Below are 13,974 nucleotides of genomic sequence, written 5' to 3'. Positions count from 1 at the left end.
CCTTACAAATAGCTGTGAAGAGGAGAGAGGCGAAAAGCAAAGGAGAAAAGGAAAGATACAGGCATCTAAATGCAGAGTTCCAAAGAATAGCAAGAAGAGATAAGAAAGCCTTCTTCAGCGATCAATGCAAAGAAATAGAGAAAAACAACAGATTGGGAAAGACTAGAGATCTCTTCAAGAAAATTAGAGATACCAAGGGAACATTTCATGCAAAGATGGGCTCGATAAAGGACAGAAATGGTATGGCCCTCACAGAAGCAGAAGATATTAAGAAGAGGTGGCAAGAATACACGGAAGAACTGTACAAAAAAGATCTTCACGACCCAGATAGTCAGGGTGATGTGATCACTCACCTAGAGCCAGACATCCTGGAATGTGAAGTCAAGTGGGCCTTAGAAAGCATCACTACGAATAAAGCTAGTGGAGGTGATGGAATTCCAGTTGAGCTGTTTCAAATCCTGAAAGATGATGCTGTGAAACTGCTGCACTCAATATGCCAGCAAATTTGGAAAACTCAGCAGTGGCCACAGGACTGGAAAAGGTCAGCTTTCCTTCCAATCCCAAAGAAAGGCAATGCCAAAGAATGCTCAAACTACCACACAATTGCACTCATCTCACACACTAGTAAAGTAATGCTCAAAATTTTCCAAGCCAGGCTTCAACAATACATGAACCGTGAACTGCCTGACATTCAAGCTGGTTTTAGAGAAGGCAGAGGAACCAGAGATCAAATGGTCAACATCTGCTGGATCATGGAAAAAGCAAGAGAGTTCCACAAACACATCTATTTCTGCTTTCTTGACTATGCCAAAGCCTTTGACTGTGTGGATCACAATAAACTGTGGAAAATTCTGAAAGAGATGGGAATACCAGACCACCTAACCTGCCTCTTGAGGAATCTGTATGCAGGTCAGAAAGCAACAGTTAGAACTGGACATGGAACAACAGACTGGTTCCAAATAGGAAAAGGAGTACGTCAAGGCTGTATACTGTCACCCTGCTTATTTAACTTATATGCAGAGTACATCATGAGAAACGCTGGGCTGGAAGAAACACAAGCTGGAATCAAGATTGCCGGGAGAAATATCAATAACCTCAGATATGCAGATGACACCACCCTTATGGCAGAAAGTGAAGAGGAGCTAAAAAGCCTCTTGATGAAAGTGAAAGAGGACAGTGAAAAAGTTGGCTTAAAGCGCAACATTCAGAAAACGAAGATCATGGCATCCGGTCCCATCATTTCATGGGAAATAGATGGGGAAACGGCAGAAACAGTGTCAGACTTTATTCTTTTGGGCTCCAGAATCACTGCAGATGGTGACTGCAGCCATGAAATTAAAAGACGCTTACTCCTTGGAAGAAAAGTTATGACCAACCTAGATAGCATATTCAAAAGCAGAGACATTACTTTGCCGACTAAGGTCCGTCTAGTCAAGGCTATGGTTTTTCCTGCGGTCATGTATGGATGTGAGAGTTGGACTGTGAAGAAAGCTGAGCGGCAAACAATTGATGCTTTTGAACTGTGGTGTTGGAGAAGACTCTTGAGAGTCCCTTGGACTGCAAGGAGATCCAACCAGTCCATTCTGAAGGAGATCAACCCTGGGATTTCTTTGGAAGGAATGATGCTAAAGCTGAAACTCCAGTACTTTGGCCACCTCATGCGAAGAGTTGACTCATTGGAAAAGACTCTGACGTTGGGAGGGATTGGTGGCAGGAGGAGAAGGGGATGACAGAGGATGAGATGGCTGGATGGCATCACTGACTCGATGGACGTGAGTCTGAGTGAACTCCGGGAGTTGGTGATGGACAGGGAGGCCTGGAGTGCTGTGATTCATGGGGTCACAAAGAGTCGGACACGATTGAGCGACCGAACTGAACTGAGTCACCTGGGAAGGGCTTCCCCTCTGGCTCCCTGGTGAAGACTCTGCCTGCAATATAGGATAGGCAGGTTCAATCCCTGGGTCAGGAAGATCCCCTGGAGAAGAGCATGGCAACCCACTCCAGTATTCTTGCCTGGAGAATCCCATGGGGTCACAAAAGAGTTGGACACAACTTAGCGACTAAAACAGCAACAGTCACTTGGGAGACGGCAATTAAGATGCCAAGTCAGTGGATGTGTTCCTGTCCCCAAGATCTACTGCTGCAGCAGGGGGACTGTGGGCCACTGCTGGTGCCAGTCAGGCTTTGCAAGTCTCCTAGCCACGCCTATGAGCACAACCCGTCAACAAACCCTTGCACCTGGAACATAAGAAATCCCAAACACCCTGCTCAGTTCACCCAACACACGTTTGTTCTGCCTCTGGGGCCTCCCACCGGTGACTTCTGGCTCTTCCAAGGAGCCACACGACCCCTTCACAGCGCCCTCTGCGCCTGCAGCTTCCTGCCTCCACCACAGCTGAGTTCCCTGGAGCCACCTCAGTTCACTCCCATGTCTCAGAGGCGGGGAGCTGAGAGGCCCAGGCTGGCCCTTGCTCAGTTTAAACTTCCGCTGCTCCCCTGTACTCAAATTTGCCAGGCTGATGAGCAGAGCAGCTAGAGCACTAGCAGGAGGCCCGCAGGCCACTGCTCAGTGCTGGGCTCCCTGCCTAACTCCCCGGGTAGCACCGGCCACCCCGGGCCATGGGTATTTATGGCCACGACTGTTCCCGGACAAGGCTGCGGTGAGCGCCTGGGGCCAAGGCCAGGCTTCCCGTCTCCAAGTCCCTAATTCAGAGCCTCAGGGCTGGGAGGCTGTAAAAGTCAACTGAACGAGAGCTTCTCCAGGAGTGATGCAGTGGCTTTAAGTGATGACGACCCCGGGCCACAGCTTGTAGACCACTCACTGCTGCACCCTCGGGTTAGGGAGCCCCGCACTGAGCACCCCGGCTGTGGGCGCGTGATCCCAGGCTGGGCCGGCCGGCCTGCACCTCGCGCCCCTCCCCACCGGCAAGAGGCAGAGGATGCGGCTCTTTGGGGACAGAGAGGTGGCACGGAGGTGGCAGAAGTGACGCGGCCCAGCTCTCCAATGGTAGCATCTCCCAGTCCCTTCTTCAAGCCTAAAATCTGCTTGAAGAGAGAGGCTTACACGCTTCAAAACCAGAAAACAAGGAACAACCAAGACACCATCACCTGGGAAGGGTGACTCCCCAGCTCTGAGAGGCCTTGTCCGGCGTCCCTCACACACCAGGCTCAGAGTGGGGCCCCCACGCTGGTTCCCCAGTAAACCCGCAGAGCACAGATGGGGTCAGGCAGCCCACAGCCCAACGGGAACCCCAACGCTCGCAGCTTCTCCACTTCAACTCCACTCCCTTCAGAGGCCTGGCTGAGAACCGAGGAGCAGGACCTGTACGCCCTGGCCTCACAGGCTCTCCCGCCTCACTTCCAGGAGCGGGGGGTGCGATCCCACAGCAGGGACATCATGGACGCCCCACTCCAAACCAGGGGGCAGAGACAGGGGGAGGTGGTCATTCCAGCTTCCTAAACCGAGTGCGACCACACTGCCCCTAGCTGGAAACCCTTCAAGCCTAGGGATAAAATCCCAGCTCCCATGCAGCCTATACAACTTCTCTGCAAGTTTTCCCAGGCTGACCTCTCCCCCGCAGACCTGGAGGACTTGGTGTGCACCAGCCAAGCCAAACCATTGGGACCGGTGACAAGAGACACGCTGTTGCTGCCTCGGGGCCCTGACTCCCACACCCCCCAGCCTGGAACCCTCTTTGGCCTTGGCCTCCTAGTGACCACCACCCATCTCAAGCTTGAACTTCACGTCATCTGGGACATCCTCTACAATCCACCCCACCCCCAGCAACCACCCCAGCCAGATTGCTATGAATGGGCACTGTGCTTGCACCAGGGTGTGCAAGTGCCCCCAAGAGCCTTCCTGCCGGTGGGCGGGCCTGGATCCGCACCAGCATGTCAACACCTATGATGGGGGCTGCAGCAGCTGCTGGGGATGAGAAGATTGACCAAGGTGAGGCCCTCCCTACTTTAAGAGGCCCCATCTACCATGCAAGGATCGTATCTTAGGATTACTAGTGACCCATCATTGTTAATTACGCCTAGTCTATATCTGTGCAGAACTGTTTTGCTCACAAAGGTCTCCGCACACATTGTCTTGGTTAATCTTCTATGCATCATGGGAACCATGGGTGTGTGTGTGTGGTGTCACTAAGTCCTGACTCTCTGCAACCCAATGGACTGTTGCCCACAGGCTCCTCTGTCCATGGTAGTGTTCCAGGTAAGAATACTGGGGTGCAGGGAGTGCCACTTCCTTCTTTAGGGCATCTTCCTAATCCAGGGACTGAACTTGTGTCTCCTGCATCTCCTGCATTAGCAAGTGGATTCTTCACCTCGGGGCCACCAGGGAAGCCCAGGGACAATGCGTGCAAATCTTGGAAAAACAGCTCCAGAGGCAAGGAAGGTGCAGAAACTTAATAAAGTATCTTCCCTCTCATTTTCTGCCAGCCCATTAGCAGTGCAACATTCGGTCATGGGCTGCAGAGGACCCCTCAGAACCACGGAGCAGTTTTTGAGATCCTGCCTGTGCCTATGGGACTGAAGTTTACCACGAGCCAGTCTGACGCTCTGGAAAAATGATGTGTGTTCATTCCATCAGCTCCTCCCGTGGGGAAGGTGCAGCCAGCGGGTGGAGGCCTGGGTCTCTCCCAAGAGAAGGAAGCACCGGACTCTGAACACCTGGCTGTCACACGTGGTCCACGGAGACCAGCCCTCAAAAGCAGCTGACACAGGCGTCTCCACACTGGCTCCAAGAGAAGGATCCTGGAGTGGGGAGCCCCCTGGAAAGCAGGCCTGCACCTTGCCTCCCTCCCAGGAAGACAGGCTGCCTGTGCCCCACGCACCTGCGCTGAAGAGACACCCACAGGTGCAGGGACTTAGCCTGCCGCACTTCAGCTCCGATGAATTAGCAAATTGTCATAGCTAGGGATTACGCTAATGGAAAGACTGCTCTGGGTGATTAACGAGCCTCTTTCCCACGACTTTGTTTTCCAATTTGCATCGTGAACTTTCAGAATGCCGATGCCGGGTGTTCTCGTCCCAGCAGGGGCGCCTCTGGTGTCTGGGCTCAGCTCCCTGGATGGCCCACAAACTGCCGGGGAGAGTCTGAAAGAGATTCAGGGCCACGGTCTTGCTGGGCGAGGAGAGGGGTCTCGGGGCAGAGGGCTGGCGAAAAGGAGGGAGCCCTGCAGTCAGCAGCATGCCTGAGGGATGTTCATCTCTCCAGCTTCATCTGGAAGATGGGGACAATCGGAGGCCGTTGTGGCGGAGACCAGGGGCCTTCTGTTCTTCTTCCCAGCACAGAGCTGGCGAGAGCTCAGACTCTGGAGCCAGATGGCCGGGCGCGAGTCCCAGCTCCACCACTTACTAGCCGGGTGACCCAGCGCAAGGTAGGTCACCTCACAGGACCAAGGTTCTCTCATCTGTGGGATGTGGATAAAGACCGCTTCACTGGGTTTTTGTAAAAATTGGATAAATCTATGTAAATTGCTCAGAATGGTGCTGGCGTCTAGTAAGGGCCATACAGGTATTAGCTATTACGTAAGCTCTGTAAGTAATTTTATGCTATCAGATGCTCACAATCATTGTCACGCCACAGGCACACAGAACGTGTACAAGCCCAACAGGTGGCCAATCACATGAGCCCAGGGCGTGTGGATTGACGTGCCCGCTCAAACTCTTCTGTGCACTCCAGGGCAGGAGTCCTTCCCCACTCTCCTGGCCGGCCAAACCTCACATCTGTGCACTCTCTCCCAAAGTAGCTTCACGGCGTGCATATCCGGATTGGAGGTAGGAGGTGTCGAGGATCAAACCTGTGTCCCTGCCCCATCCCTCCCGCCGTCCGCTGAAGGCTAAGCAGCCAGGGCAACTTAACAGCCTCAGAGGAAGGTCAGGAGCGGCGCTTCTCTCTGGCTGGCCCGGCATCCCCACAACGAGGATCAAGCCTCTGGAGCCGTGATCGCCCGCAGCCATAAACACCGATTCCCTTGGGACAGAGACATGCTGCAAGCCCGCACCTGACTGAAGACCATCGAGGAATCGGCTGTGCTGAGGCCAGGAGCCGCCTGTGTTATAATCCATTTAGATAAAACTGTCTCTGCTAACGTGACTACGAGGAAAACCTAGTGCACTGGTTTAAAGGGAGTCTTATCTAAAAATACCTAATTTTTCTTGGGTGATGAGAAGACAGAGCTCCGATAAAAGCGTCTGTGAGAGTTAGCTAGGAGTCAATTAGGAAGGCTGAGGGGCTATCTCAGGCAAATCAGTGCAAACAGCGTAACCTGCCTGTGTCTTTATTCATCATAAATATTTATTATTTATTTCTTTGGCTGCACTGGGTCTTAGTTGCAGCATGCGAGATCTTCAGTTGCGTCATGTGGGACCTAGTTCCCTGGCCAGGGATTGAACCTGGGCCCCTTGCTTTGGGAATTCAGAGTCTTAGCCGCTGAACCACCAGGCAAGTCTCATCTGCCTCTGTCTTTAAAGTAAGGAGGGCTCATTTACTGACAAGTTTTCCTCACATGGTCTTGGAAACTGAGAAGCTGGGTATGGCTGTTTGCCAGGTCGCCTGTCCTGGTGATGACCACCCACACTTGAAGACACCATGCTTGGAGTCGTATAGGGTTGTGATTGTTGTCATTGTTCAGTCACTACGTCGTGCCTGACTCTTTTCGACCCCACGGACTGCGACACACCAGGATCCTCTCTCCTCCACTGTCTCCTGGAGTTTGCTCAAACTCATGTCCATTGAGTCAGTGATGCCATCCAATCATCTCATCCTCTGTCATCCCCTTCTGTCTTCAATCTTTCCCAGCATCAGGGTCTTTTCCAATGAGTCAGCTCTTCACATCAGGTGGCCACAGTATTGGAGCTTCAACATCAGTCCTTGCAATGAATAGTCAGGATTAATTTCCTTTAGGACGGACTAGTAAAAACTGATGACAAATGTCAAAGCCACTGTTGAGCTTCTGGGATTTATAGATTTATAGAGGGTTGACCAAACATGGCCAACATCAGCGGCATGGCTGGGGCCAGCCCCAAGAAGACAGCCCCTCTGTGCACACGACCTGCTCCATACACCTCCGCTTCCCACTACTTAAGCCTACGTGCCCTGAGAATCCCACAGAGGCATTCCAGCCCCTCGTCTGCTACTGATTCTTAGGCACCTAAAGCCCAGTTTGCCACTGGGCTCCTTGAGCCTCTGCCTCACCCTCAAGCAGCCAGATGGTTACAAATAACCTCCAGACAGAAGGCGGGAGACACGTGCTTATCAGCCCACCTGGCAGAAACCCAGCCCAGATGGTCCAGGCCACCAGCCTCGTGGGGATCAGCGGAGCGGACACCCAGGTCTTGTCAGAAAACCCACCCGGGGCTGAATTCGGCTAGGTCAGTAGGCATCTCACCAACCCTGAAATGCTCTCCATAGGAGGGGTTGCAACAAAAACAGGAAAATGGGGAGTGCTGACACCAAGCTCGCCCCAAGCGCCTCCTGCAGCTGCTTCCCTCACAGACCGTCTGTGCAGCGCTGCCCCCTGGAAAGGGAGCCAGGCTTCAGCTAGATGAGCTGCAAACTCCCTTCCTACGTTCATGGCACTCGGCATCATGCAAGCAAGCTGGTGGCCATTTGGCTGCATCTATGAAACGGAAACCATTCACCAAATGGTTTCCATCCCTTGGTGCTAAGGATTACACATGGCACCGGGGTGGGCAGGGAGCGCACGCCCGGGCTCCATCAGGCAGAGTCCACTCCAGGCTGCGTTCTCGCTCACGGCAGTGTCCTGACACTTGGCACAAACCCCATCAGGCGGAGGCCATCAGGGGACAGCTGCTGACAGGGCCTGACCTCAGGAACAGCACAGCCGGGCCTGGGAGACCATCTTGGGAGGAGAAGCCTTCCTGCGCTCTGGAAGCACTATCCGAAACAGGAGCTCAGCACTGAGGGTTGCAGGAGCCCAGAGGGGGCGGTTCCAACCGGAGCTTGATGGGAGAGGCGGCAGAGAGGGCTCCGGAGAAGAGCGGACACAGGAGGCCAATCATAAAGGGAGACCCCCACCTGCGCCTGCGTGACGCTTGTCTCTCCTCCTCTGAATGCCACGTGGAGAGTGAAGGAAGACACAGTCAGCTTCCAAAGCTCCCAAACTAGACGCTCCGGGGGACCCCGACGCCGTTGAGGCACCCCCGGCAGACATGGAGGCAGGGACACTGAGGGCCGGCTGTGGGGGAGGCCTGGCCCTGCACCCTCCGTCTGGAGGAGCCTCACCTGGGGCCAGGCCCCCGAGGAGAGCGGGAAGCAGGGGCTCAGCTGTGCTGACACCTTCCAGGGTCAGGAAGCGCAGCTGCGCCTCGAGGGTGGGCCGTCACTCCACGCTGACCTCAGGCAAGGACGGATCCTGGCCGTCCAGCTCCGGGACACACGTCAGGAAAGTTATTCAACTTCCAGAATTTGAGTATTTATTTTTTTAAAGGGGTAGGTACTACCCAGCTTGTAGGTTTTAAGAAAAATGCTAGTATCCTGTCCAGCACCAGGTAGGGATCAAGTCTGGCTGCTAGGCGGGAGACCCGAGTTCAATCCCTGGATCAAGAAGATCCCCTGGAGAAGGAAATGGCAACCCACTCGAATATTCTTGCCTGGAGAATCCATGGACAGAAGAGGCTGGCGGGCTACAGTCCATGGGGTCGCAGAGAAATCGGACATGACTGAGCGACCAACACTTTCACTTTCCCAGGGGATCAGAAGGGTGGGTATAATGGTTAGGACTGATCCCAGCGGCGGCCCCAGAGCACATGTCCGCCCTGGGCTGCCATCACCTGCCCTGGACCTCACCGGATGAGGAGGAAAGGGGAGCAGAGAGGCTAGACGGAGGCCCGGGGGAGGGGGCGGACGAGCTGGGTGGGAGCGCCCGCTGGTCGGCGTCTGCCCCGGTGTCCAGTGTCCCTTCCCCAGCCCCATGGACAACACACCGAGCGACTTGACACACAGGAGCCACGCACGTGGTGGTTTGCATAGCGGTGGTGATAACGGAAATGATACACAAGGCTTCAGAAAAGAGAGAGGGATCATAAATCTAAAAAAGCAGTATTCAATGTCAGCTCACTTGCCTGGGCCCAGGGCCAGCATGTGAACTGCTAAACCAGGGAGCTTCAGGGCTGAAAACGCTGAGAGGCCCCTGGCGCTCACAGCCTCCGACGGCCAACTGCCCTCCAACCGTGCTCCGCATGAGGCCACCCTGTCCCCGCAGAGGGCGGTCTCCCAACGACGCCCCAGGCAGCCTACGGGGACCCTTGAGCCACGCTCGCTCTTGGCCAGTTAGCAGGCTCCAGGCTCCGTGCGAGAAAGCCTGCCCTGGACCTGCAGCACCCGGGGTGGGTGGGGGCCGGGGAGGGATGGAGTTTGGGGCTGGAAGATCCAAACTATCACACAGAGGATGGATAAACAAGAAGGTCCTCCTGTTCAGCACAGGGAACTGTATGCAGTGTCCTGGGATAATCCAGAATGCAAAAGATACAAGAAAAAATGTATATATGGATATACCTGAGTCACTTTGCTCTACAGCTAAGTGATTGAGAGATTAATCTACAGAGATTACACGTGACACTGTAGATCAACTAGACTTCAACAAAAATTTTAAAAAAAAAATCAGCACTGACGCCTGCCCGGCATGTTTCACAAAGCAGGGCTGCGGTCAGACGAAGCAGGGCTGGGGTCTCCTGGGTGGGACGGACAACGCCTCCTCTCCAACCCCCACCCCGTCTGGTGGCCTGCGGGAGCCCAGGCGCCCAGGCTGCTGGGGGCAGGACACGGAGGAGGCGGCCCCAGAGCCTGACCTTTGCCTTTGGGCGCAGGGAGGAGTAGGGGATGGGGAGAAAGGCAGGCAGGCAGGCCAGCCGACTCCTCAGCACCACCCGGGCGACCCACTGCCCCAGCCTGCACTCTGTACAACCTGCCACAGGGGGCAACTTGGGTCCACAGTGCACGGCGGGTCTGGAACCCCCTGCAGGAAAGCTCCGCCTTACCCCACAAGGGCTGCACCTCTAGCGCCCCCATCTGCGTCTGGCCGCCCCCAGGCGTGGAAACAAGGCACACAGACGATGAGCGCGTGCAGAGAGCGAGCTCCCGGTGCCCCTGGCTCTTCTGGGTGTGGCAGGTATTCTCTAGACAGGTGTGCACACACTACCGTGAGAGCCACAGTTCCCTTTAAAACGCGTCTATCCAGCCATACACGCATACACGTGGGCCATTTTTATCACCGTGGATGGGTGTCAAATTAGGCTCGACTTTTTTATGAAGTCTAAATATTGAGAAAATATCAAAATGCATAATGAAATAATTAGGCAATTCCATCTTTGGTCTTTCCATCTGCTTGGATTCAGGTTTACAATAGCAAAAGTCTGCTCTTCATCCCATGCCAGATGTCATCACCAGACAGGAGGGGAGCAGAGAGGGAAGAGATGTCCACAATGTTAATTCTCGTCACTCGCATCCCCTATGGGGACGGCCTTCCAATCAGTAAAGCTAGGAGACAGGTGTGCCTGGCACCTGGTGGGCATCCAATAAGAATTTGCTTGCATGAATTAATCAAAACGCAAAACAGGGAAGTCAGCTTCTTTAAAGAATCAGGCTGAAAGGAGAGAAACCCCAAAACATTTCAGTATGTTTTCAATAAAACAATGTGAGCGTTTTGATGGTCACCATAATCCTACTAGGAGGCAAGGGCCGTGGGCTCAAGCAGGGCTGATAGATCAGTACCAGCTCCCCTCGTTTCTCCACAGGAACGCGGAGGCAGCTGCATCAGCAAGACGGGCGAGATGTGCCCTGGGAGCTGGGGGGCAGGTGCCCAGGACCAGGTGGGTCCCCGGGTCAGCGCCCAGGAACCTTGCTCGCAGGTGCTGCTGTGTGTCCTGGCTCCCAGCAAGGCCCAGTCTCTGTGGGTCCTGTGATGAGACCCCCTTCCCTCTGGGACCCCAAGCACACTGTGCCCTCCTCCCCGGGTGCAGGCTGGATCAACCCGCCCAAGCAGGTCCTCGGCTGGACTCAGGCTGAGTTGGCCCTGCTCACTCAAACATGCCAGCTGACTGACCCTGACTCTGCTGAGAGGCGGGCCACCTCGGGAAGGGCGACGCCATGGTCCCAGTTGTTTTACTTCTCTCTTCATAGGAGACAAACGCCTAACCCCACAACGTGCACCCAGCTCCCTCCATGAGTCTCTGGACGCTCTATTTTTAGCGTCTGGTTCCCAAGCCATCCATCTGCAGCACTTTTTCACAAGCTCCTTGGAGATAGAGGTCTGGCCTCCCAAGCTCAAATTCATGTGAGCTGGCGTGAAGGAAGTGGCCTCGGTTCTGGAAACCGTGCCTCCTTGTACCCCGAGGATGTTTCCAGAAACCAGGAAGATGGTCTGGAATGGTCTGAGAACACATGACAGTCTGCGGCCATCCCATTTCCACAGAATCAGTGTGTGAACAAGACACCAATAAATAACACAGTCCCCTCAGAGTTGCCTCTTCCTGGGAAGACGCTCTAAGAAAACCATCCTCTTGCATCCTGAGCACTGTAGGGCATTTTCCACCCTTTTTCCCATGACAAGCTTCTACTTATCCTGAAAAAGGCCACGCTAATGTCACCTCCTCTGTGAAGCCCTCCCTGATTGCGCTGCCCCCAGCAGCTTCATCCTCTGATGAAGCACTTGGCCCAATGCTCTGTTCCTGTTGCTGCTATTTAGTCCCCACGTCGTGTCCACCTCTTGCCATCCCATGGACCGCAGCACACCAGGCTCCTCTGTCCGTGGGATTTGCCGTGCATCTAATCCTCAGAGGACTTCCACCCCTTTCAAGACCACACAACCATGTGAGGCCTCATCTCTGCATCTCCACCTCTCAGGTGGCTCACCGTACATCTGACCCAAAGCAGGCACTCAGTGAAGACTGCTGAAGAAACACAGAACCAAGGAAACCTAGGGTTCCTCCAGATTCCCACTCATCCAACTGAGTGTCAACCATGAGCCAGGCATTGCTCTGAAGCTCAGGGCAGGGCCAGCTGTTTTATGAAACTGACCTTTATAACACAGTCTCCTAAACTGCTCCCATCCCAGGTTTTTCAAAATGGCATCTCTGTGCCTTGCTAAGATGTTCAACCCAATTTCAGTTTCCTTGACAACCACATCCTGCATTTAACCATCAGTGAGTGGAAGCCCTCCAGCCCAGCCACGACAGGTAGCCGTTAGTACTTGTCACTATCACAGATCTGAATGCTGACAAGAAACAGACGACCCAAGCCAAGAGCAGCCCCTGCCCCAAGCAGGCCCTTCCTCGTCTTCCCTCCTGGGGCCCTGGACACGGTGAGAGGTGAGGAAATGTCTGCTCTCTGTCCGGATCTCCCTGCCAGGCCACTCCTGAGTTACCTGCGCCCAGCGCTTACTAGCTGACCCCTCTGGGCTCCTTGGGTCTGGGAAAAGGATATGATGGTCCAGTGGATGTCCAGCTTGCTGTTGATCTCCAGGCCTCGGGCTTCCTGCCTCTCCTCCTCCAGGTGTTTGGAATTTGCAAACTGCCCCTTATCCGCAGGGGATTCTGCGAAACTCTCGAAGTTGAACTTGTCCACTTGAATGGCCATTCTACGAGAAGGGGAAACAGAGCAGAGGGTGAATCAGGACGGCAATTTCTTCTGCGGGCTCTCGGGGAATCAGCACATGCCAGCGTGAAACAGGAGAATGAATCATTATCGTTAGTAATTCATAACGGATTCGCTCCAAGAAAATGAAATAATTGACTCCCAGGGTAGCATCGGCTTCAGAGCTGGTTCAACACAGTTTAGCACCAAAGACAGAGTCAGGGAGTCCAACCCCAGAAAGAAATCTGGATTCTGGAACAGGATAAAGCGGACAGGAACCAAAGGGAAAGTCACAGAGAGGGCTGGCAATTACTCAGCCCCGAGGCCCCAGAGCCGAGTGGGAAGTGCAGACTCGACACAGAGCCCTGCCTGTCACCTCAAACTGCATCCTCCACCAGACTGGCTTGTTCACACATGCCGCAGCCAGCCAGCCACATGCTGCACCCCGCCAGCCACACGGCACCCCACCAGCCGCAAAGCACCCCACCTGCCCACTTGCAACCCCCATGCCCAGGACCGCCCCCCCCTTCAGGTTTCAGCCCAAGTCTCACACCCTCGGTACCTACACTCTTAACCCTTGGGCAATTTCCATCCCGCGACTCGGCCTCTGTGCCACGGCTCCGCATGTGGGAATGCTCTTCGCCTGACCCATGGCACGGCTAGAGTCTTTCATCCTTTAGATCAGAGCTTCAGAAAGGCCTTCCTAGACCACCTCTCCGCAGCAGCTTTGTCTCTCACCCACCCTCGCCTTCTCTGGGGCAGTATTCAATCTATGTCTGCTACACCATGTACCATGAGCTGCAAATATTTACTTCTGGATTTGTGAGCTGTCTATCAATCCTATCAGAATTCAGCTCCCTGAGGGCAGAGATCCTCTTGTCTTGTTTAGTAGTGTTTCCCGGGCCCAGAGTTGTGCCTGCCTGGCACACTGCAGGAACCAGTTCAAAGAAGAAATGAACAGTGAATTAAGATCCTTCCCTAACACCCTAAAGGAAATCAACCCTGAATATGCATTGGAAGGACTGATGCTGAACCTGAAACTCCAATACTTTGGCCACGTGATGCAAAGAGCTGACTCACTGGAAAAGACCCTGATGTTTTGCAAGACTGAGGGCAGGAGAGGGGGGCTATAGAGGATGAGACGGTTGGATGGCACCATCAACTCAATGGACATGAGTGAGCAAACTCCGGGAGACAGTGAAGGACAGGGAAGCCCTGTTGTGCTGCAGTCCATGGAGTGACAAGGAATCAGACATGACTGGGCGACTAAACAGCAACACCCAGGCCACTGCTGCCTGCCCCCAGACCTGCATCCACATTCAGCTGCGTCTCCCGGTGAGACAGCACCTGGTCTGTAGGAGGCAGCCAGGCTC

At 54.2% G+C, this 13,974-nt stretch overlaps 1 protein-coding gene across 3 annotated transcripts in view; it reads right to left on the bottom strand.

The window, feature by feature from the left end:
* Window positions 1-13,974, bottom strand: part of TRAPPC9 (trafficking protein particle complex subunit 9) — a 387,984-nt gene that overhangs the window by 91,929 nt on the left and 282,081 nt on the right. For 2 of the 3 annotated variants that reach the window (XM_052651545.1, XM_052651546.1), the window contains one exon: window positions 12,453-12,605. In XM_052651545.1, coding sequence (XP_052507505.1) covers window positions 12,453-12,605 — 153 coding nt within the window. Of the gene's footprint in view, window positions 1-12,451; window positions 12,606-13,974 lie in introns of all 3 variants that reach the window. The other variant, XM_052651547.1, reaches the window with a different exon arrangement.

This window comes from Budorcas taxicolor, chromosome 14 (assembly GCF_023091745.1).
Source record: "Budorcas taxicolor isolate Tak-1 chromosome 14, Takin1.1, whole genome shotgun sequence".
Classification (NCBI taxonomy): Eukaryota; Metazoa; Chordata; class Mammalia; order Artiodactyla; family Bovidae; genus Budorcas; species Budorcas taxicolor.
The sequence above is the reverse complement of the archived record's forward strand: the minus strand, read 5'-3'. Positions and strand labels throughout refer to the sequence as shown.